The 18651-nt window shown below is 63.9% G+C and overlaps 8 protein-coding genes across 8 annotated transcripts in view; 4 read left to right on the plus strand and 4 right to left on the minus strand.

Moving 5' to 3' along the window:
- Positions 1-510: 510 nt before the first annotated feature.
- Positions 511-3766, plus strand: F751_3653 (PGR5-like protein 1B, chloroplastic; the record flags this gene model as incomplete). The annotated part of the gene is made up of 8 exons (XM_011400609.1): positions 511-553; positions 806-924; positions 1058-1155; positions 1337-1875; positions 2354-2472; positions 2606-2703; positions 2885-3419; positions 3668-3766. The coding sequence occupies 8 exons, from the start codon at positions 511-513 to the stop codon at positions 3764-3766; spliced, it is 1650 nt and encodes a 549-aa protein (XP_011398911.1).
- Positions 3767-4165: 399 nt separating this feature from the next.
- Positions 4166-7515, minus strand: F751_3654 (Copper-transporting ATPase PAA1, chloroplastic; the record flags this gene model as incomplete). Its single annotated transcript, XM_011400610.1, has 8 exons — positions 4166-4414; positions 5027-5127; positions 5293-5380; positions 5722-5926; positions 6086-6299; positions 6530-6714; positions 6904-7116; positions 7265-7515. The coding sequence occupies 8 exons, from the start codon at positions 7513-7515 to the stop codon at positions 4166-4168; spliced, it is 1506 nt and encodes a 501-aa protein (XP_011398912.1).
- A 1560-nt stretch (positions 7516-9075) lies between these two features.
- Positions 9076-9450, minus strand: F751_3655 (Proteasome maturation protein-like protein; the record flags this gene model as incomplete). Its single annotated transcript, XM_011400611.1, has 2 exons — positions 9076-9274; positions 9377-9450. 2 exons carry the CDS (start codon positions 9448-9450, stop codon positions 9076-9078), a joined length of 273 nt encoding a protein of 90 aa, XP_011398913.1.
- Positions 9198-9569, plus strand: F751_3656 (hypothetical protein; the record flags this gene model as incomplete). Its single annotated transcript, XM_011400612.1, has 1 exon — positions 9198-9569. One exon carries the CDS (start codon positions 9198-9200, stop codon positions 9567-9569), a length of 372 nt encoding a protein of 123 aa, XP_011398914.1.
- Positions 9570-10130: 561 nt separating this feature from the next.
- Positions 10131-12509, minus strand: F751_3657 (Ubiquilin-1; the record flags this gene model as incomplete). The annotated part of the gene is made up of 6 exons (XM_011400613.1): positions 10131-10910; positions 11095-11199; positions 11495-11710; positions 11864-11957; positions 12165-12222; positions 12320-12509. 6 exons carry the CDS (start codon positions 12507-12509, stop codon positions 10131-10133), a joined length of 1443 nt encoding a protein of 480 aa, XP_011398915.1.
- A 242-nt stretch (positions 12510-12751) lies between these two features.
- On the minus strand, positions 12752-13586 carry F751_3658 (60S ribosomal protein L24-2; the record flags this gene model as incomplete). Its single annotated transcript, XM_011400614.1, has 4 exons — positions 12752-13039; positions 13145-13246; positions 13366-13441; positions 13576-13586. 4 exons carry the CDS (start codon positions 13584-13586, stop codon positions 12752-12754), a joined length of 477 nt encoding a protein of 158 aa, XP_011398916.1.
- A 613-nt stretch (positions 13587-14199) lies between these two features.
- On the plus strand, positions 14200-15920 carry F751_3659 (WD repeat-containing protein 63; the record flags this gene model as incomplete). Its single annotated transcript, XM_011400615.1, has 5 exons — positions 14200-14290; positions 14444-14964; positions 15088-15181; positions 15363-15608; positions 15757-15920. 5 exons carry the CDS (start codon positions 14200-14202, stop codon positions 15918-15920), a joined length of 1116 nt encoding a protein of 371 aa, XP_011398917.1.
- A 1276-nt stretch (positions 15921-17196) lies between these two features.
- The window catches only part of F751_3660 (3-oxoacyl-[acyl-carrier-protein] synthase II, chloroplastic), a gene marked incomplete at both ends in the record, with an annotated part of 3215 nt that continues 1760 nt past the window's right edge, over positions 17197-18651 (plus strand). The window contains 4 exons of the mRNA XM_011400616.1: positions 17197-17398; positions 17557-17678; positions 17820-17958; positions 18241-18645. Of these exons, the coding sequence (XP_011398918.1) occupies positions 17197-17398; positions 17557-17678; positions 17820-17958; positions 18241-18645 (868 nt within the window). The remainder of the gene's footprint in view (positions 17399-17556; positions 17679-17819; positions 17959-18240; positions 18646-18651) is intronic.

The following is an 18651-nucleotide window of genomic DNA, read 5'->3' on the forward strand; positions in this document are numbered from 1 at the left end:
ACGTAGGCGGGGCTCGGCGAAGGATGGGCTTGTGCTCGTGCTTGCTCCGCAGGACTCTCTGCTGTGGGACGAGAGGGCTACGAATAGCTATCTAAACGACCGAGCTCTTGCTTAACAATAAAGGGTGTCACAAAGCCGCAACCCAGAAAGATAAGGCTACGAATCCACTTACGACATTCCGTGCTCACTCAGTACGTTCACAATGTCGAGTCAGGATTCAAAGAACTTCTCCGTGGTCGCTACAATGCCAGCTCTTCGTCGAACGTCCTGTGATGATGAAAAGGGAGCTCGGTCGTTGATGGAACGATGGACGCCGTGTTGACAGTCTTATGAGCAGGTTTGGCGCTATTCAGACTGGAGCGATGGTCCCCAAGGGCGAGATTTTCGAGACCATTCCTCTTTTCCACGCCCCATCCGGGGCGATTCTCTGCAGCAGGCCTCGCTAGAACACTCCATGCACCGCACCGAAGGTCACAACCCGTCTCTTGCCCTGTGGATGTTGATTTCGAGATGAAGGTACTCAACAGTCTGGCGACAGACATCTTGGCGAGGCGTCCAGCGGCGTTTAGGTGCACGAGGCTCCGTGCGTGCCCTCTGGCATTCAGAGCCGCGGCGCCCCGTGCAGCAGGCGCGCCTCGTCTCAATGTCCAAAGGAATGCCACTAGGGATAATTCAGTGGATGATGGTACGTTGGTCGACCGAAGGCTGGCCATGGGCCCCTGAGCAGCTTCGCATCCCCAGCGTCGGGGCTGTATTACGTTGAGCACAGTGCTTTAATCCGTCATCCCAACCTCCCTTGGCACAGATGTGGACGACTGCTCCACCAACGTAAATGCGTTCTGCAGTATAGACGAGACTGGGGCCCGCCGGCTGACACAGCTCAGTCTTGGAGAGAAGGAGCAGATGTTCCTGGAGGCCCTGTCGGTGAGACATTAGCTTTACTTGGGGTTTGCTTCCTTGCATGATGCTCCGTGACTGCGTGATTCTAAGTACAGGTTCGAGGTCTTGGCAAACTCTGTTCTGCAGCTGACCGTGCCCCACACTCGTACCCGCCCAGTCGTTCTACTTTGAGGGCAAGCCCAAGCTCAGCGACCAGGAGTTTGATCTGCTGAAGGAGGAGCTCCTCTGGAACGGCAGCAAGGTTGCCGTGCTGAGGTGAGCAGGCTTGGACTGGAAGAGGCTATGCGGTTGGCCTGTCAATAGTGCTCGATGCACGCACCCCTATGTCGAACACCGGCAGGGTGTTCGAGTGCGCGCGAGGGTTCCTGCCCTTCGTCAGCACTCCTCTCACGCCCGCAACGCATCCTTATCGCCTCTCTCTCATTCCGCCATGCAGCTCCGACGAGATCCGCTTCATCGAGGCCCAGAAGGCGTACCGCTCGGGCAAGCCCCTCCTGTCGGACGATGAGTTCGACGCGCTGCGCGGCCGCCTGCGCCGCAACGCCAGCCTGGTGACCGCCCAGGGCCCACGCTGCAGCCTGCGCAGCCAGGCCATGTACAGCGACGCGGAGGTGGCCTACGGCCGCATGCTGGCCCTCAACGTGCCCGCCACCCTGGCCGTACTGGTTGGCGTCTTTCTCCTGGACGACCTCACCGGCTTCAAGCTTACCGGGCTGCTGGAGCTGCCCGCGCCCTGGGGCATCATCCTGACCTGGGCCGTGGCTCTGCCCAGCATCTACCTGGTGGTGGACAAGATCACCAGCATCGCCTTCAAGGACGCGCTAGTGCTAGTCGCGCCCTGCCCCAACTGCGGCACCACGACCACCACCTACTTTGGGGACATCCTGACGGTGCCCGGGAACCGCAAGCAGAACGATGTGCAGTGCAGGGAGTGCAAATCCAACATCACCTTCAACGCCGAGAAAAGACAGGTGGGTGGGTGTGGGGGAGTAGAGGGGGTTGTGTGTGTGTGTGTGGTGGTGCGGGGTCTGTGTGTGTGTGGTGGTGGGTGGGTCTGTGTGTGGTGGTGGGTTCTCTGCAGCAGGCCTCGCTAGAACACTCCATGCACCGCACCGAAGGTCACAACCCGTCTCTTGCCCTGTGGATGTTGATTTCGAGATGAAGGTACTCAACAGTCTGGCGACAGACATCTTGGCGAGGCGTCCAGCGGCGTTTGGGTGCACGAGGCTCCGTGCGTGCCCTCTGGCATTCAGAGCCGCGGCGCCCCGTGCAGCAGGCGCGCCTCGTCTCAATGTCCAAAGGAATGCCACTAGGGATAATTCAGTGGATGATGGTACGTTGGTCGACCGAAGGCTGGCCATGGGCCCCTGAGCAGCTTCGCATCCCCAGCGTCGGGGCTGTATTACGTTGAGCACAGTGCTTTAATCCGTCATCCCAACCTCCCTTGGCACAGATGTGGACGACTGCTCCACCAACGTAAATGCGTTCTGCAGTATAGACGAGACTGGGGCCCGCCGGCTGACACAGCTCAGTCTTGGAGAGAAGGAGCAGATGTTCCTGGAGGCCCTGTCGGTGAGACATTAGCTTTACTTAGGGTTTGCTTCCTTGCATGATGCTCCGTGACTGCGTGATTCTAAGTGCATGTTCGAGGTCTTGGCAAACTCTGTTCTGCAGCTGACCGTGCCCCACACTCGTACCCGCCCAGTCGTTCTACTTTGAGGGCAAGCCCAAGCTCAGCGACCAGGAGTTTGATCTGCTGAAGGAGGAGCTCCTCTGGAACGGCAGCAAGGTTGCCGTGCTGAGGTGAGCAGGCTTGGACTGGAAGAGGCTATGCGGTTGGCCTGTCAATAGTGCTCGATGCACGCACCCCTATGTCGAACACCGGCAGGGTGTTCGAGTGCGCGCGAGGGTTCCTGCCCTTCGTCAGCACTCCTCTCACGCCCGCAACGCATCCTTATCGCCTCTCTCTCATTCCGCCATGCAGCTCCGACGAGATCCGCTTCATCGAGGCCCAGAAGGCGTACCGCTCGGGCAAGCCCCTCCTGTCGGACGATGAGTTCGACGCGCTGCGCGGCCGCCTGCGCCGCAACGCCAGCCTGGTGACCGCCCAGGGCCCACGCTGCAGCCTGCGCAGCCAGGCCATGTACAGCGACGCGGAGGTGGCCTACGGCCGCATGCTGGCCCTCAACGTGCCCGCCACCCTGGCCGTGCTGGTTAGCGTTTTTCTCCTGGACGACCTCACCGGCTTCAAGCTTACCGGGCTGCTGGAGCTGCCCGCGCCCTGGGGCATCATCCTGACCTGGGCCGTGGCTCTGCCCAGCATCTACCTGGTGGTGGACAAGATCACCAGCATCGCCTTCAAGGACGCGCTAGTGCTAGTCGCGCCCTGCCCCAACTGCGGCACCACGACCACCACCTACTTTGGGGACATCCTGACGGTGCCCGGGAACCGCAAGCAGAACGATGTGCAGTGCAGGGAGTGCAAATCCAACATCACCTTCAACGCCGAGAAAAGACAGGTGGGTGGGTGTGGGGGAGTAGAGGGGGTTGTGTGTGTGTGTGTGGTGGTGGGGGGTCTGTGTGTGTGGTGGTGGGGATTGTTTGTCGGGGAGCGCCTTGGAGAAAGCTGGTGCCGAGTCCTACCGAACGGCAAGGAATGCGGCCAGGTGTTGGGTGTGTGCACATCGGTCGTGTCCTGCTTTGGTATCTCTCAAGTCTGCACTACAATCGCTCCCCTATTCTACACCATCCACATCCTACGTCACAGGCGGTGGTGACAAACCTGCCCTCGTCTGGTGACGGCAAGGACAGCAAGTCGGGTGGGCCCAAGAAGCCATCAGACAGACCCGTTCCGGCCAAGGCCTGAGCACACACCATACCCTCACTTTGTATTCAAGCGGCACTGACACACCTGGAGGACCATGCAAGGACCAGGCATGCAGGCATGCATGCTACGGGTGTTGGCAGTGCCGATTTCTTTTTTAATGTCTTGACAGCATGTGAACAAGGAGAGAAGCTTGAAGAGGCAGCCAAGAGGTTGTTCAGAGCAGGAAGGGTGCAGCAAATATTAGATGGATTTGCTTTGGTGGGCTGCAGAACCGCTGGATCACAGGGATCCATGGCAGGGTGCACAGTGAGGAGTACAAGGCTTGCCATGCGACAGGCGGACGGAAAGGTAGTAGGCGCCAGGGGTATCAGCGCCGGGGCACTGCTTCAACGAAGCAAACAAGCGAACCCATCACCACCCCTGCCCAAACCTTCCGCCTCACGTCGCCGGCCTGCCTGCGATCCTCTCGCGCAGGCGCAGGCTGTTCCCCACCACGGCGATGGAGCTGAAGGCCATGAAGCCCGCGGCGAGGGAGGGCGAGATGGCGAGGCCCAGGCTGGGCAGCGCCGCCCCGGCAGCGAGGGGCACGCCCACCGCGTTGTAGCCCACCGCCCAGCCCAGGTTCTGGCGGATGGTGCGCAGCGCGGCGCGGCCCGCGTCCAGCGCGGAGCACACCTGGCCCAGCCCCTCGCCGACCAGCACCACGCCCGCGGCGCCCGCCGCGGCGTCGGTGCCCCCCGCCATGGCCATGCCGACGTCGGCGGTCGCCAGTGCAGGCGCGTCGTTCACGCCGTCGCCGACCATGGCCACCACCGCGCCGGCGGCGCGCAACCCGCGCACTACGCCGGCCTTGTCCCCGGGCCGCGCGTCCCAGTGCACCTCGTCGATGCCGGCGGCGCGCGCGGCGGCGCGCGCGGGGCCCTCCCCGTCGCCCGTCAGCAAGACCACGCGCAATCCGCGGCGGCGCAGCGCCGCCACCGTGCGCGCCGCGCCGGGCCGCAGCCCGTCCTCCACAGCCAGGCTGCCCACCAGGCCCCGGCCGGCACGCGCCACCCACACCGTGCTGCTGCCTGTGATCGATGACTCCGGGGCAGGTGGGTCGGTCGATGCGTCGCGGGCAGGTGAGTCGGTCGATGCGTCTGAGTCAGTCGAGTCAGTCGATGCGTCGCGGGCAGGTGAGTCAGTCGATGCGTCGCGGGCAGAGGGTCCTGCAGGTGCATCGGGGTTGAATCGGGCTGTTGACGCTTCCATCGCAGGGTCCCCGCCGTCGCCGCGCTGCGCCGCGCAGATGCCGAGCACCCAGGCCTGCCGGCCAACCGCCGTGACGGCGCCGTCCACGACGCCCCAGACCCCCTCCCCCGCCACCGTCGTGACCTCGCTGGCAGAGGGGATGGCCAGGCCTGCTCAGTTGAACGGGGAGGTGTCACTGGGGTGAAGCTCTCATGCTATCTTGTGGCCAAGGACAATTCCTGCACACTCTTCAACGGTGACATGGCACTCAATCTCGACGCCATCCCCCCACACCACCGCGCACAATCCAGCGCCCTCCACGACCAGCGCCGCACCTCTGGCGCGCGCGGCGTCGATGAAGGCATCCGCCAGCGGGTGCCGCGTGACGGATTCCAGCGCGGCGGCCAGGGCCAGCGTGGCGTCCTCGCCCGCGCCGCGCCGCGCCACGAGGCGCGGCCGCCCCTGCGTCAGCGTCCCCGTTTGTCCAGGACCACGGTGTCCACGGCGGCCAGTCGCTCCAGCACATCCCCGCCACCAATCAGCACGCCGCGGCGCGCGGCGGCGGAGGAGCCGACCAGCACGGCGGTGGGCGTGGCCAGGCCGAGCGCGCAGGGGCAGGCCACCACCAGCACGTCCACCGCCAGGCGGGCGGCGAGGACGTAGGGCGCGGTGGCGCCCGCGGCGCCCAGCCCCGCGGCCTCCACGGCGCCGGGGAACAGCGCCGCGCCGGGGCCCGCCCAGAAGGCCAGCGTGGCCGCCGACACGGCCATGATGCCGAAGCAGAAGCGCCCCGCCACCGCGTCGGCCAGGCGCTGGACGGGAGCCTCGCGTGCCTGCGCGTCCTCCACCATGCGCGCGATGCCGGAGACGGTGGAAAGCGCGGCGCTGGCGCTGGCGCGAACGCGCAGCACACCCTCGTGGCACACGACCCCACCCTTGACCCTGGCCCCGGGGGCGGCGGGGACCAGCCTGCCCAGGGATTGATTGGTGGGGAGGGGGGGATTGGTGAGGGGGGGAACTTGGCGGGCGTCACTGTGCTGGGCCGGGCGGAGAGGAGGAATAGGATGGAGCCCCTTTTGCCTACACCAAGGCCCCGCCCGCACCCTCGACATACAGCAACCCTCGCACCTGCTCTCGCCGGTCACCAGCGACTCGTCCAGGGAGGCCCTGCCATCCACCACCTCGCCGTCCACAGGCACTCGCTCCCCGGGCAGCACCAGGATGACGTCGCCGCGGCGCAGGATGTCGGTGGGGACCTGGCGCGAGGCACCGCTGCCCTCACCGTCGTCGATCACGAGCCGGGACTGCTCCGGGATCAAACTGGACAGCGCGCTGAGGTCCACTGCGGGGTGCATGCGAGGGGCTGGTGGCGATCACTGGGGAATTGGACCACCTCGACACAATACAACCTCCTGTACACAGACATGGGATCCGCCCGATTCTACACCTGCAGGTACATGCCAGGCCAGTGCACGCAGGGACAGGCAAGCGTCTCCTTAGGCTGGCCGGACAGACCCACACGTATATTAAGTGCCACCCCCCCCAAAAAAATAATGACATTGCGCCACTCACCAGAGGCCTTTTTGCGAGCCCGCGCCTCCAATGTCCTACCCAGCAGCACAAAGGCGAGCAGCATCACCGGCTCCTCCAGCAGGCTGGCGTCCAAGGGGATGCCCGGCACAAACGCACTGGCGAGGCCTGTCCCAAAGGCAGTGGCCACGCCCAGGGCTATCAGGGAGTTCATGTCGGGGTGACCCCTGCATGTTGAGGGCGGAACATCACCATGGTGGACACTGCACAGGCAGGTGAAACAGATGTTTTGGCGGGAGGTGTTGCTGCAGGCCGCGCAAGTCAGAGCGTCGCCAAAGCCCATCAGGCTCAGTCCCACTACAAACTCCCCCTGCTGTCCCAGCCATACACAGATGAAACCCACAAAACTCCCCTACCTGGACAGGGCTCGAGCTCCATTGACGATGAGGGTGCGACCAGGTCCAGCCAGGGCAGCCGCTCCGATGCCAGCGCCCACGTAGGGATGCCCCAGCCAGCCCCACACGCCGGAGTGGGCATGCATGGTCAGACCCAGAGCGTGTAAAGCGTGGCCGGCATGGTGCAGGAGGCAGGCAGACGCCAGGCCCCACGAGATGGCGGCGTTCCAGGTGCTGGGGAATGTATGGACAGGAAGTGTTGGCAGTCCAAGCGCAAAGTGACACATCACCCTCCTCCTGTCCGCCGGAACCTTCACAACCTAGACCCCCGCCTGGCGGCAGCTGCCTCCCCAGACAAGAAGAAAAGGACAGCACCGCTCACCTCTGCAGCAGCTCCTCCTCCCTGGCAGCCTCCTTCTCTGCGCCCCTGCCACGCAGATCGTGAGCCTCCCTGGGCCGAATGATGGAGGGAAATCCGGCCGAGGCCAGGGCGCGCACCGCACGCACCGTCGCCTCATCGTCTCGCGCCTCGATCACCGCCCCCTCCAGCACCAGGTTGACGCTGGCGCTGGAGATGCCCGGCTGCCGGAGGAGGGTGCGTTTGACCGCCGACACGCAGCCGCCGCACTTCATGCCACTCACATCCAGTACGACGGTGTGGGGTGCAGGCTCTGGGCGGTGTGGTGCCAGGATGTGACGATGGGAGGGGTTGGGAAGCTCCCACAGGATCCAAGGGAGGGGCTTGCCCAGATCATTCGCATTTCATGCGTGGCATGACATGGTTCTGCAAGTGCTCGACCAGCATGCACCAGCCTGAAAGAGACCAAGAGTGTACCTGAGATGGGGGAAGTCACAGAGACTGTGGCCGTGGAGGCAGCAGCACATGGTCTGCAGCTCTGGAGGCTGGGCCTCCTTCCTGATGGCCGCTGCCAGGTAGAGGATAGGTGTGAGAGAATCACAAAGGGTCTGCGACCATGGCCCAACGGGGCAGGATGGCAGATGGGCGAGAACGCCGTTGCTTTACTGGTGCATGGGGCATAACCTGCTGGAAGCAGATGCCAAGCTCGGACGCAATGCAGCATCCGAGCTTGGCTCCTCGCTAACGTTTGCATCAGCTACGGGTATCTTTAGGCAGAATGCATTGTTTTCAAGGCCCACATGCTCTCGAATGTACGTCTGCTTCCTCGCACTGCGCGCTCGTCGTCGTATCCTCCATGATCTTGGAGACTTCCCGCCACCCGAAACCATCTGCTGCGTGCTGGGCTTCACAACTGGCGATGCTTCCTACTGGACACTCAGCCCGTCAAGGTCGGCACGAGCCCTGCTCCATCCCGCCAATGCAAGGGGAATCATGGCAGCTCTCCGACGGGCTGCGGCCCTCGCACTGCAAGCGACCGTCAGGGGTTGTCGTTCCCTGACTACGTACACTGGAGAGAATGTAGCCTACGTGCAGGCAATGCAGTCCCCATTGGCGTTGTATCTGACTCCCAAACATCCAAACTACGCTCTTAACAATGGTGAGCTGGGTTTTGGGGTCCGCGCAGGCAATGCTAGCTTCGACAAGAGCGGTTGTGAACGTCTGAGCCTGCACCATCGGTGATGATTGCCCCTCCTCATCGACTAACCCATTGTCGGCCACATTCTTATGCAGCGGTATTGGAAGGCTGCTGGATGAGCCCCCTTGCGGCACGTGTCCTGGATCCCACCGCGGCCATCTCGCCCCTTTGTGCCACCAAAGTCTCTCAGCCGCTGTCGGAAGAGAGCAGTGAGCACACCGCCCGTGCCATGTATGCCGATTCTGTGAGGAGAAAGAGGAAGCACAAGATGAACAAGCACAAGCACAGGTCTGTCCACACTTCCCCGGAATGAGATGATTTGCTGCCTAGGGAGCCTGGATGTAGGGCTGATCAAGCTCTGCACCTGCTGAGTGCATCTTCTCACTGTCTTACCATCCCTTTATTGTGTGCACAGGAAACGCCTGAAGCTCAACCGACGATAGGAATTAGATCAGAGGCTGCTCTGTCGCCGGCGCCAAAGCAGGGGCTGTGTGGGTAGTTTGGGCGGCTGCTGCTCCCGCGGCAACCCTATATGAGGATGCATCCTTGCTTTTGCATTCGGGTCCTTTGCATTGACAGCTGTTAGGTGTACTGTACATACTGCACACGACAGGACGAGGTTGTTCTAGAGTAATCATCACAGAAATGCGCGAGAGGCTGGCTTGGTCACTCTGGCCATGCCGAGGTGGGCCTCCATGAGGGAGTGAAGGTCTGGGGGTGCCACCTCAGAGTCACCAGGCAAGCCAAGGTAATCCTCGAATGAGAAGTCGTCCAGGGCCCCAGACATGGAGTCGAGGCCGATGCGAGAGGAGGGCAGGCCTGGTAGGCGTCCCACCCTGCGACGTGTGGGGGACAGGTGTGAGGAGTCCAGCTCAGAACACCCACACAAAAGGCACGGTACATCCTTGCGTGTTGCAGCGCAGGTCACAGCCACACACCTTTCAAGGATCTGCCGCTCGATCTGAATGCGGGCCGGCAGGCCCGAGCCATACACATTCTTCAGCATGGCCATCCTGCTCTCCTCCACGGTGCTCCGCAGGCCGGCCTGCACCTGCGCGACGGGGTGCCCGCTCTTTGCACCATCCTTCAATGTCACGAGCCCATTGCGGAGCGCATCGTGGGGTGCTGTAAGAAGAGGCAGGCTCGCAGAGTCCTGCAGTGTGCAAGGGGGAGCGATCCCTGCTTGAGGATGCACCGGACACAGGCGAAATGCCAGGCAGAACAGTGCCTCCGATCCGAGGATCCGTATGCAATTTGGTCAAATACACGATCAGAACCCACCATTGGCGCTGGCGTGGGCAGTGGCCTGCCTGTCACCGCTGATCCTCCACCCTCTGCGGTCTCTTATCGATTGGCTGAGTTTTGACCAATGATTGTCGGATGATGGATGTGTATATTTATGGATGTTCCTGGATCACAAACAAGTCAATGGTCTCCAAGCACCAGCTATGCTTTCGGGCGTGTCCTGGCGATTGCCACCTTGGCGCAGATTCCGAGGAGAGTGGGGAAGCTGCTATCTGGACCGCTCCCCCTCTTCTCCACCCCTTTCGCCCTGCAGCGTGCACATCCCGGCATCTGCTGTAATGGTATGTAAACATCAAGACTCTGTACAGTGCTCAAGTCAGGCAGCGGGTGGGGGGTGCGAGGGGTGGAAGGAATGTGTTGAGAGCCCTGCACACCAGCCCGGTGGTCTCAGAAGCTGGCGAGCAGGCGCTCCACGGCCGCGTGCACGTTGCCGCTGCTAGCCACCAGGGCCCGTAGGTTGGCCTCCCGGTCATAGAACCCCATGTCCTGCAGCTGCTGCAGCTGCGTGGCGTACGTGGCCTCTGGATTGGCGGGCGGAGCAGGCACCGCAGACCCCGCCGCCCCGCCCATCCCCGCGAGCATGGCCTCCATCCCGCCTGCGCCCGCGGTCGGCCCCCCGAACAGGCTGCCCAGGGGCCCGCCCGACAGCCGCTGCATGGCCTCCTGCATCTGCTGCATGGCCGCCATGTTGGCCGGGTCCATCATGGCCGCCAGCATGTCCGGATTGGCCAGCGCGGCGCGCATCTCCGGGTTCTGGCGCAGCCCCGCGGCCATGGGGTGGCTCTCCATCATGGACTGGAACTGGGATCGCCCCTCCGGCGTGGCCAGCATGGCGCGCATCTGCTGCTGCGCGGCCGCCATCATTGCCGGGTCGCGCATGAAGGCCGACAGCGCCTCGTTCAGGCCGCCGCCGTCCCCGCCGCCGCCAAACATGCCCAGCGGGGGCAGCCCGCCGGTGGCTGCCCCTGCGCCTGGCGCGGCACCCGCCGGCGCGCCCCAGGGGTTGGGCAGCGGCACGGCCCCGCCGGCGTCCCCGCCTGTGGCGGCGGGCGTCGTGGCCGGCGCCCCCCTCCCAGGAGCAGCAAACAGGGATGCAAAGGGATTGGCATCCGCAGGGCTGGCCCCTGCGTCGGCCTCTTCGCCATGCCCCGCCGCATTCAAAATTGGCTGCGTGGGACCGGGATGCGGGGCCGGGGTGAGGCCTGGCTGGGCCATGCCGGGCTGGGGTGATCCGGGTCCTTGCCATGCCTGCCCGCTGCCAAGCCTCCACTCAAGCGGCGGTTACCCAGCTTCAGGGTGGCGCCCGGGCACCAGACCCTCCCACTGACAAGCACGCCCGCCCGCCCCGCACCTGTATCTGTTCGTGGACCTGGCGCAGAGCGTTGAACCCCCCGGGCATGCTCTCCAGGTTGCTCATGGCGCGGTCCATGTTGCGTGTGTGCTCCCGCATCAGGCTCTGCAGGCGAGCGTCACGAAAAGATGAGGCGTGGATGAGGCAGCGCTGCCACTGAGGATTCTGTCGTGACAATCCACAGGAGTCCCTCCCTGGGTCTCATTCCTGCCTGACTGGCATGCACAGTCCCTCAGGACGCCCTGACCAGCCTTGCGTCGGCCCAGGCATGACCCATTGACCCTCGCCCCAGGTCTACTCCATGGGCCCCCCCCTCCCCCCCAACCACACACACACGCTAGGCCCCACCTCCCCAGGTCCCTCAGCCAGTCTACCCTGTCCCACCCACCCCGACGCTCACCGGGTTGCCCATGATGCGCACTATGTCCTGGAGCATGGCCGGGTCATTCAGCACTTGGGCAACCTGCGGGTTGGCCTCCGTCATGCGGCGCAGCATGGGGTTGTTGCTCACCATGTCCCGCATGAAGTCGGGGTTGCTCAGCAGGCTCTGCATGGCAGGGTTGGCTAGCGCAGCGCGCAGCGCGTCGGCCTGGGCGGCGCCCCCCGGCAAGCCCTCCTGCACCGTGTGGAGTGGGGAAGGGGTTGGTGGCGGCGGCGGCGGTGGGCCAAGTGATGGGCGCCAGCAGTGCCGCACTCCATCGCTCCATGCCGGGCGCTGACAACCATGACCCTTTCAGGAAACCCCCATCACAATTCGCCGTTTCCTCACCATGCCAAAGGGCGCCGCCGAAGGGATGGCCCCACCCGCGGAGGGAGCAGCCCCGGCTGGGGCGCCTGCCGCCGGCTGGGCTGTCGTGCTGGAGCTGAGGAGGGAAGGGATGTGTGCGTCTGTGAGACTCAATAGAAGAGGGGTTTCACAGCAGAGCTTGCCTAGCCCATAGAAAACAAGGAAACCTCCACTCACACGATGATCCAACCCCAACCCCTCTACTCCTGTGAGGAGTCGCGCCCACTGAGACGGAGCACTCCCTGCGCAGCGTTCCCACGCTCAAGCGCCCCCTTTGACCCACCTGTTCACAGGCGGACCCTTGCTCTTGACCATGTGCACCACGTGGTCGTGTTCAAGGCCTGGATAGAGCGAGTGGGGGACCGTCATGCGGCGATATGATCGAACCTTCCCACCTTCTTCTCCGAACTCTGCCCTCCTGATCACCCCCAGGCTCACCATAGCTCTCCACTGTGGCATGATCTTTCAACACTTGCCCCTTGTAGATGAGTCGGATCAGGTCTGCAGGGGAGTCGCAGGCCCTGGCGACTTCCGTCTTGAGATCACCGACCGTGGCCTCCCTCGTCGTCTTCACCTCGAAGGGCGGAGAGCCCGTTGTGGGCTTGATCCGGAGGGTGATCTCCGCCATGGTGTTACTGGGCCGGCGACTGAGGGGCCCAAGGACGAGAAATGGCGATGTGGGGGCGGGGCGTGGAGGGATTTCGGGGCCGAGGGCGCGTCCCCTGAAATCGTGGTACCGCTGCCGCCGTGTAGGCACCTGCAACGCATCCTTACCCCTTCTGATCCCCAGGCCCTGGCCCTTCCCCGAATCCACCGCGCCTATGCACACAGCGTTCGACGCAAGTTACATGTCGGCCAGTGGCAGATCGCCTAGCGTCCAGTGGACTTGGCGCCAGCCTTGCCAGCGGCGCGGGGCACGTTCTTGGCGACGGACTTGCCGGCGGCCTTGTTGGCAGCCTTCTGTCCGGCCTTGGACGCCTTGTCCTTCTTGGCGCGCTCCTTGATCTCGCGCAGGGCGGCCTCGCGGGAGGCCTTGCGCTGCTCGGGCTTCTCCGCCTTCTTCTTGGCGATGACCTCCAGGGAGGTGCCCGCCACGGAGCGGGTCGCGTTCTTGGTCACGGCCCTCCTCTTCTTGCGCTGCACCAGCAGCTCTTGGTCCTGGGGGTGGGAGAAGGAGCACGAGGGGGTGTTGGATGACCATCCTGCACAGGAGTCGCAGAGATCCACGGCAGCCCCTCATTCGCAGCCAACCCAAGGACTCACCTTGCGGTGCTGCTTGCGGTAGAGGGTGGTCCACGCCAGCTTGGCGGGCCTCTTACGCTGGTTGTACAGGGACTTGCACTTCCGCCTCAGGAACAGGAATTGCTGAACGGTGTGGGGCGGAGAGGGTGGGGTCAGCGGGAATCAAGACACCCATGGTGCCGGCCTTGCTGGACCATCCCCACCCAGCTCCATGTGCCCGACAGCGACGAGCGCCTACGAACCTGTCCATCGACGCGGATGAAGAGGATACCCCTGCCGGGGTAAATCCTCAGGCCACTGAAGCGGCAGGTCGTGGTCCTGCGGTGAGGGAGGGATGTGGTAGGTAAGGACATCGCGTGCGTTGTGTTACGGCGAGGCCCAGTGTACGCCTTCCCGATAGTGGGCGCGCCGTCCAACGGATCCATCCCTCGCTCCCATAGCTCGAGACTCACTTGAGCACCATTCTGCGACGTGAAAAGGGGGGGGAGGGGGTAAGGAGGGGGGCCGGGACCGGGAAATTCGTGCAGCGAGCCGCCTCGTATCGAAGGCTTGCCTCCTCCTGACAGGCCCGCCGAAGCTCACCTGCTCCTCCTCTGTGACCTATAGAAAGAGGGGTGCACCAGCTCGGAGTGCCTCCTTGGCTCTCTCGCAGAGGAGACCTTCGACCCGGGCCCGCCTCCAATAGTGGCACAGTACTTGCAGTACCACTGTTACATTTTCATTGCATCGATGGTCCATGCTCCCCCCAGACATGGGTCCACATGACTGAATTTGAACAGCGATAGCGCTCTGATCCCTCAAACTAGCAGCATTCATTGATTCAATGTCTTCCCGGGAGCCGTCAGGGTAGCAGGGGCTGGAGTCGACGGTCGCGCAGGGGTGTTGACCGCTTTAGTGTGTGGACCTCACCATGAGAATGTACAGATGCTAATGGGCTTCCTGGGACAGACGCATGCGCTGTGACAGTCATTAATACACACTCACCAGTTGTCATGGCGTTGGTGGGGACTGCCCATGCAGCCACCCAGACCGAGCTCCCCGCCATGCCGGAATTGGATGGAGCACAAGCGGCGGTCATGGTGCGATTACTCCAATCCATGGAGCCGCTGGTGCACTCGGCGCTTGATGCCAACCTGGCCTGCGACATCTGCGCTGAGGAGCTTGATGGTGTGCCCTGGCATGGGCCCCGGGGAAATGAATGCTATGGCCCACCACCTGCACCCAAATAAGTTCTGTCTCTCTACGCTGCGAACCTCATGGAGATGGGCCAGAGTATATGCTGGGGATTCAAGCTTGACGTTCCCCGCTTGTTTCTTGCAGAGGAGCTGCCCGGGCTGCCCGAGGCATCGGGCCTGGGCAGTGGGCGGCACCCCCCCTCCATCTTGGCCAGCCTACGCAGCGGCCTGCGCGGCGCAGTGCTCCATCTGGAGTGGCACCCCTCCTTCCCAGGCCACCTCCTGGCCGTGCACGCAGGGGCAGAGCCTGGGTCCGAGCCAGGGGAGGCCGCCACCCTGGCGGCATGGGACACCGTCGCCCCGCTGCACCCCCGCTGGACCGCCGCCCTCCCCGCCAGGGTGACCGCCGCCTCGCGCTGCCCCCTGGATCCACGCCCACTGGCCCTGGCATGTGAGTACGGCGAGGTGGGCGTTTGGGCCGCGGACCCGCGCGCCTCGCCTGGCTGCGCGCCCGCCCTCTTGGTGGGGCCGGCCTGCCAGGCGGCGCCCTGCACCTGCATGGCCTGGCTGCCCGGGGTGGCGGCAGGGAGGGGCCAGCTGGTGGCTGCCGGCGCCGAGCCGGCCTGCTCGCTGTTCGCCACGGGGGCGCTGGACGGGAGCGTCGCGGTGTGGGAGGCCACGGGCGGCGGGGGGGGCGGCGACGAGCCCGCCCTCCGCGCCAGGCTGACGGCCGAGGCGGGCGGGGGGCCCATGCTGGTCACGGCGCTGGTGCCCCTTCCCCGCACCCAGGCCCTGCCCCAGCCGGGGACGATGCTGGTGGGGTGCTTGGAGGGCAGCCTGGCCCTGGTCTCGCCCGGACCCACCGAGGTGGGCGGCGAGGCGGGTGCACTGCCGCTCATGCACGCTGGCCACCGCGGCTTCTGGGGGCGAGGCTGGGTTCACTCAGACTGGAGTTCCTCAGCAGGGAGTGGGGAGAAGAGTGGGTGACCAGGGCCTGAGCTCCTCACCGATTCCCCCTCTGCTCCCTCCTTGCCCTTGCCCCTTTGCACACGCATGTGTCGCAGCCACAGTCACCGAGCTGCCCCCCGCCGCACAGGCAGCTCAGGCCACCTTGGCAGCCCACGCTTCCCCCCTGGGCGCCATCGTGGCCATGACCCTGCATCCAGAACTTCCGGGCTTAATCCTCATTGTCGGTGGGCTGGGGTGGGGCCTGTGCCAGCCGTCGAGCCTCGAGGACCTGCCACCCTTCTTCCTCAGCCCCTCGGCCCCCGCCGCCCACACCTGCGGCCGCTGGAGCCCGACCAGGCCAGGTGGGTCTTTTCCGCGAGCATGCCCAGCCTGCCGCTTGCAGAAGTTTTGCATGATGCTGGAATCCGGTGAAGATTGTCAGCCCCATCTGCCATCCCCTGCCACTCGTTGAGCCTCATGTCAAGTATGTTTACGCCCCTCCTCATCCAGCGGTGCTGTGCCTCGGGAGGGCGGACGGCCTCATGGAGGTGTGGGACCTTCTCCGGGGGCAGAGCTGCCCGGTCCAAACCCTCCAAGTCACAGACACGGCTGTGACGTCGCTGGAGTTTGATCCCGCTCAGCAGGGCCAGGTGGGCGCGGAGGAGGCAGGGTGAGGAGCCTGGGATGGCACAGCTGGCCAGGACCACCTTGGTTGTCCATCATGCGTGAGTGGACATGCACCCCTGGGAGGTTCTGCATGTCATTGAAGCAGTCAGTGATCTTCCCGTCATGCGAACCGCACCCAGGCCGTGGCTGTTGGGACAGCGACTGGGGAGGTCCACCTGGTGCAGCTGCCCAGCGCCGTCCACAGGCAGAGCATTCGAGAACTGGAGGACTTCCTCACATGGGTCAAAGGCGAAAAGCGTGCATTTTTGGCGGCAGAAAGTGCCCAAGAGACCGCCGTCGAGCATGACTCGGCGGGAAAGGTAAGGAGGGAGGAGGGGCTGGGCAGGGTAAGTGGGTAGGAAACCCAGAGCCCTTGTCCACAAAGTCTTGTGAGCACTCTGCATGCAGGAAGGGCAAGACTTGGATGCCCATCGTGCCGAGGAAGCACGCGACATGAGTGCTGGAGTCAAGGCCCTCCGCAGTGACAGATCGGGTACTTGTCACCCCATTGCTATAGTTGAGGACGAGGAATTCTTGGCAGCGTTGAGGGAGTGGGAGCTCAAAGTGGGTGTTCCGGATGCTGGAGAGGACTGATCGGGGGAATGGGTCCTTAAGAGTGTCATGCGCACAGGGCCAACCAGGTGCTGGTGCCAAGGGAGGATGTGCTCACTCCGGTCCTGCTGTGATGCCCCGGGAGCCTCATCCCGGGCGCGTCAGACCCATCGCCAGAATGCGCCGAGGGCCGGGGAAGTCATGACCGATGAGATAGGCCCCCGACATTGTCTTGCCATGATAGTAGAAGGTCCCTGTACCACTCTGGCGCCCTCACGTCGCTGATTTGAGGCGGGTCCACCGGGTACCTTTGGCTGCCAGTTTGATAGCTGACGGCAGAAACGAACCCTGTCGTGCATGAAGCTGCCCTACAGCTCTGCTTTCAGACCCGATTAAGGAGGGAGTAGAGTACTGGACCCCATCTAACAGAATAAGAGGCCAGCAGACGGTGCACTCCCCCATCGCGCGGTCCGCATGGCCACTGCTAGCCTCCCGGTCCAGGTGGCCGTGACATCGACCCATTGTTTCGGTGCGCCCAGATGGAGTATCTGATGCTTACAACAACGGAGGGCATGCGCAAAGGAGATTGCTTGGGTCTCCTGCGCGAGGGAGGCTGACTCGCATCCACCTCATGGACAATCTGGACCCTGGGGAACTGCAGCCCTTGTCCTGCGTTTGCCCAAATTGACATGGAGCGTCACCTGAATTGTAATCGCACGCCCATCTACCCATGCAGGCCTCAGAGAACCAAGGAGGAAGAGGCAATGGGCTCGCCAGACCCGTTGTCATGCGTCAGCAGCCGGCAAGCCTAAGCGGCGGGTGGTCGTGACTGGGCAGGGTGTGGTGACGAGCCTTGGTCAATCCACTCAACAGTTCTACGATCAGCTGCTGGCTGGGGCGAGTGGCATCACCCACATTGAAGGCTTTGACACGAGTGAGTGGGGAGGGAGATTGCCGGCTGGGTTTGTTGGCAGGGGGAGCTGGCATGCACATGCTAGCAAAGGCCCCTCTTGGAGGGTACAATGATCATGATTCTCCTCAGCAAAGCAACTTGTCCTTGACGCGCCCTCAACACACCCACCCCGGCACCAGGCGACTACTCGACCAAGATCGCCGGCGAAGTCAAGTCAGTGGATGCGGCGCCATATGTGGCGCGCAAGTGGGTCAAGCGCATGGATGAGGTCATGAAGTTCATGTTTGTGGCTGGAAAACAGGTGAGGGGGAGGAGGGCTGGAGGGATTGGCGGGCGGGTTGAAGATGGCCAGTACGCTCTGCCTGCAGCTCAGCACGCTGTCTTTGCTGGGGTGGCATGCACGGCCAGGCTCAATTCTAAGAGCAACCGCCCCCGCACACAGGCGCTGGAGGATGCGGGGCTCCCCTTTGAGGGACCCGGCTTGGAGGATCTAGACCGAAAGCTGTGCGGCATTCTGATCGGCACTGCGATGGGCGGCATGACAACCTTTGCCAGCGGCGTGGAGGCCCTGACGCTGTCGGGTGGGTGTTGGACCTTAGGGTTTGAAGGATTAGGGGTGAAGAGGGGAGGCAATGAAGTTGTCGGGAGGATGCATGGAACCCCCTCAGGCCTGTCGCCACCGCTGTGGCTGGCCGAGGTTGCCGAGAGGGCCGCATGCGTGCGCAAGGGTTCTGTGTCCCCCCATGACTTTGCTTTCCAGGTGATGGGAGCACAGAGTGTGTGGATTGTCCACCATCTGCCACCTCCCTTCGACCAGCATTCCCCAGACCTCACCCCCTCCACCACCCAACCCCTTCCCGCAGGCCACCGCAAGATGAACCCCTTCTGCATCCCCTTCTCCATCGGCAACATGGGCGGGGCCATGCTGGCCATGGACCTGGGCTTCATGGGCCCCAACTACTCCATCTCCACCGCATGCGCCACGGGCAACTACTGCATCATCAGCGCCGCGGACCACATCCGCAACGGCGACGCCGTGCTCATGCTGGCGGGCGGCGCCGACGCCGCGGTCATCCCCTCGGGCATCGGCGGCTTCATCGCCTGCAAGGCGCTGTCGCGGCGCAACGACGCGCCGGAGCGCGCCAGCCGACCATGGGACGCGGGCCGGGACGGCTTTGTCATGGGCGAGGGCGCGGGCGTGCTGGTGCTGGAGGAGCTGGAGCATGCGCGCGCGCGCGGCGCCACCATCCTCGCAGAGTTCATCGGAGGTGTGG

Source organism: Auxenochlorella protothecoides, assembly GCF_000733215.1.
Source record: "Auxenochlorella protothecoides strain 0710 unplaced genomic scaffold scaffold38, whole genome shotgun sequence".
NCBI lineage: Eukaryota > Viridiplantae > Chlorophyta > Trebouxiophyceae > Chlorellales > Chlorellaceae > Auxenochlorella > Auxenochlorella protothecoides.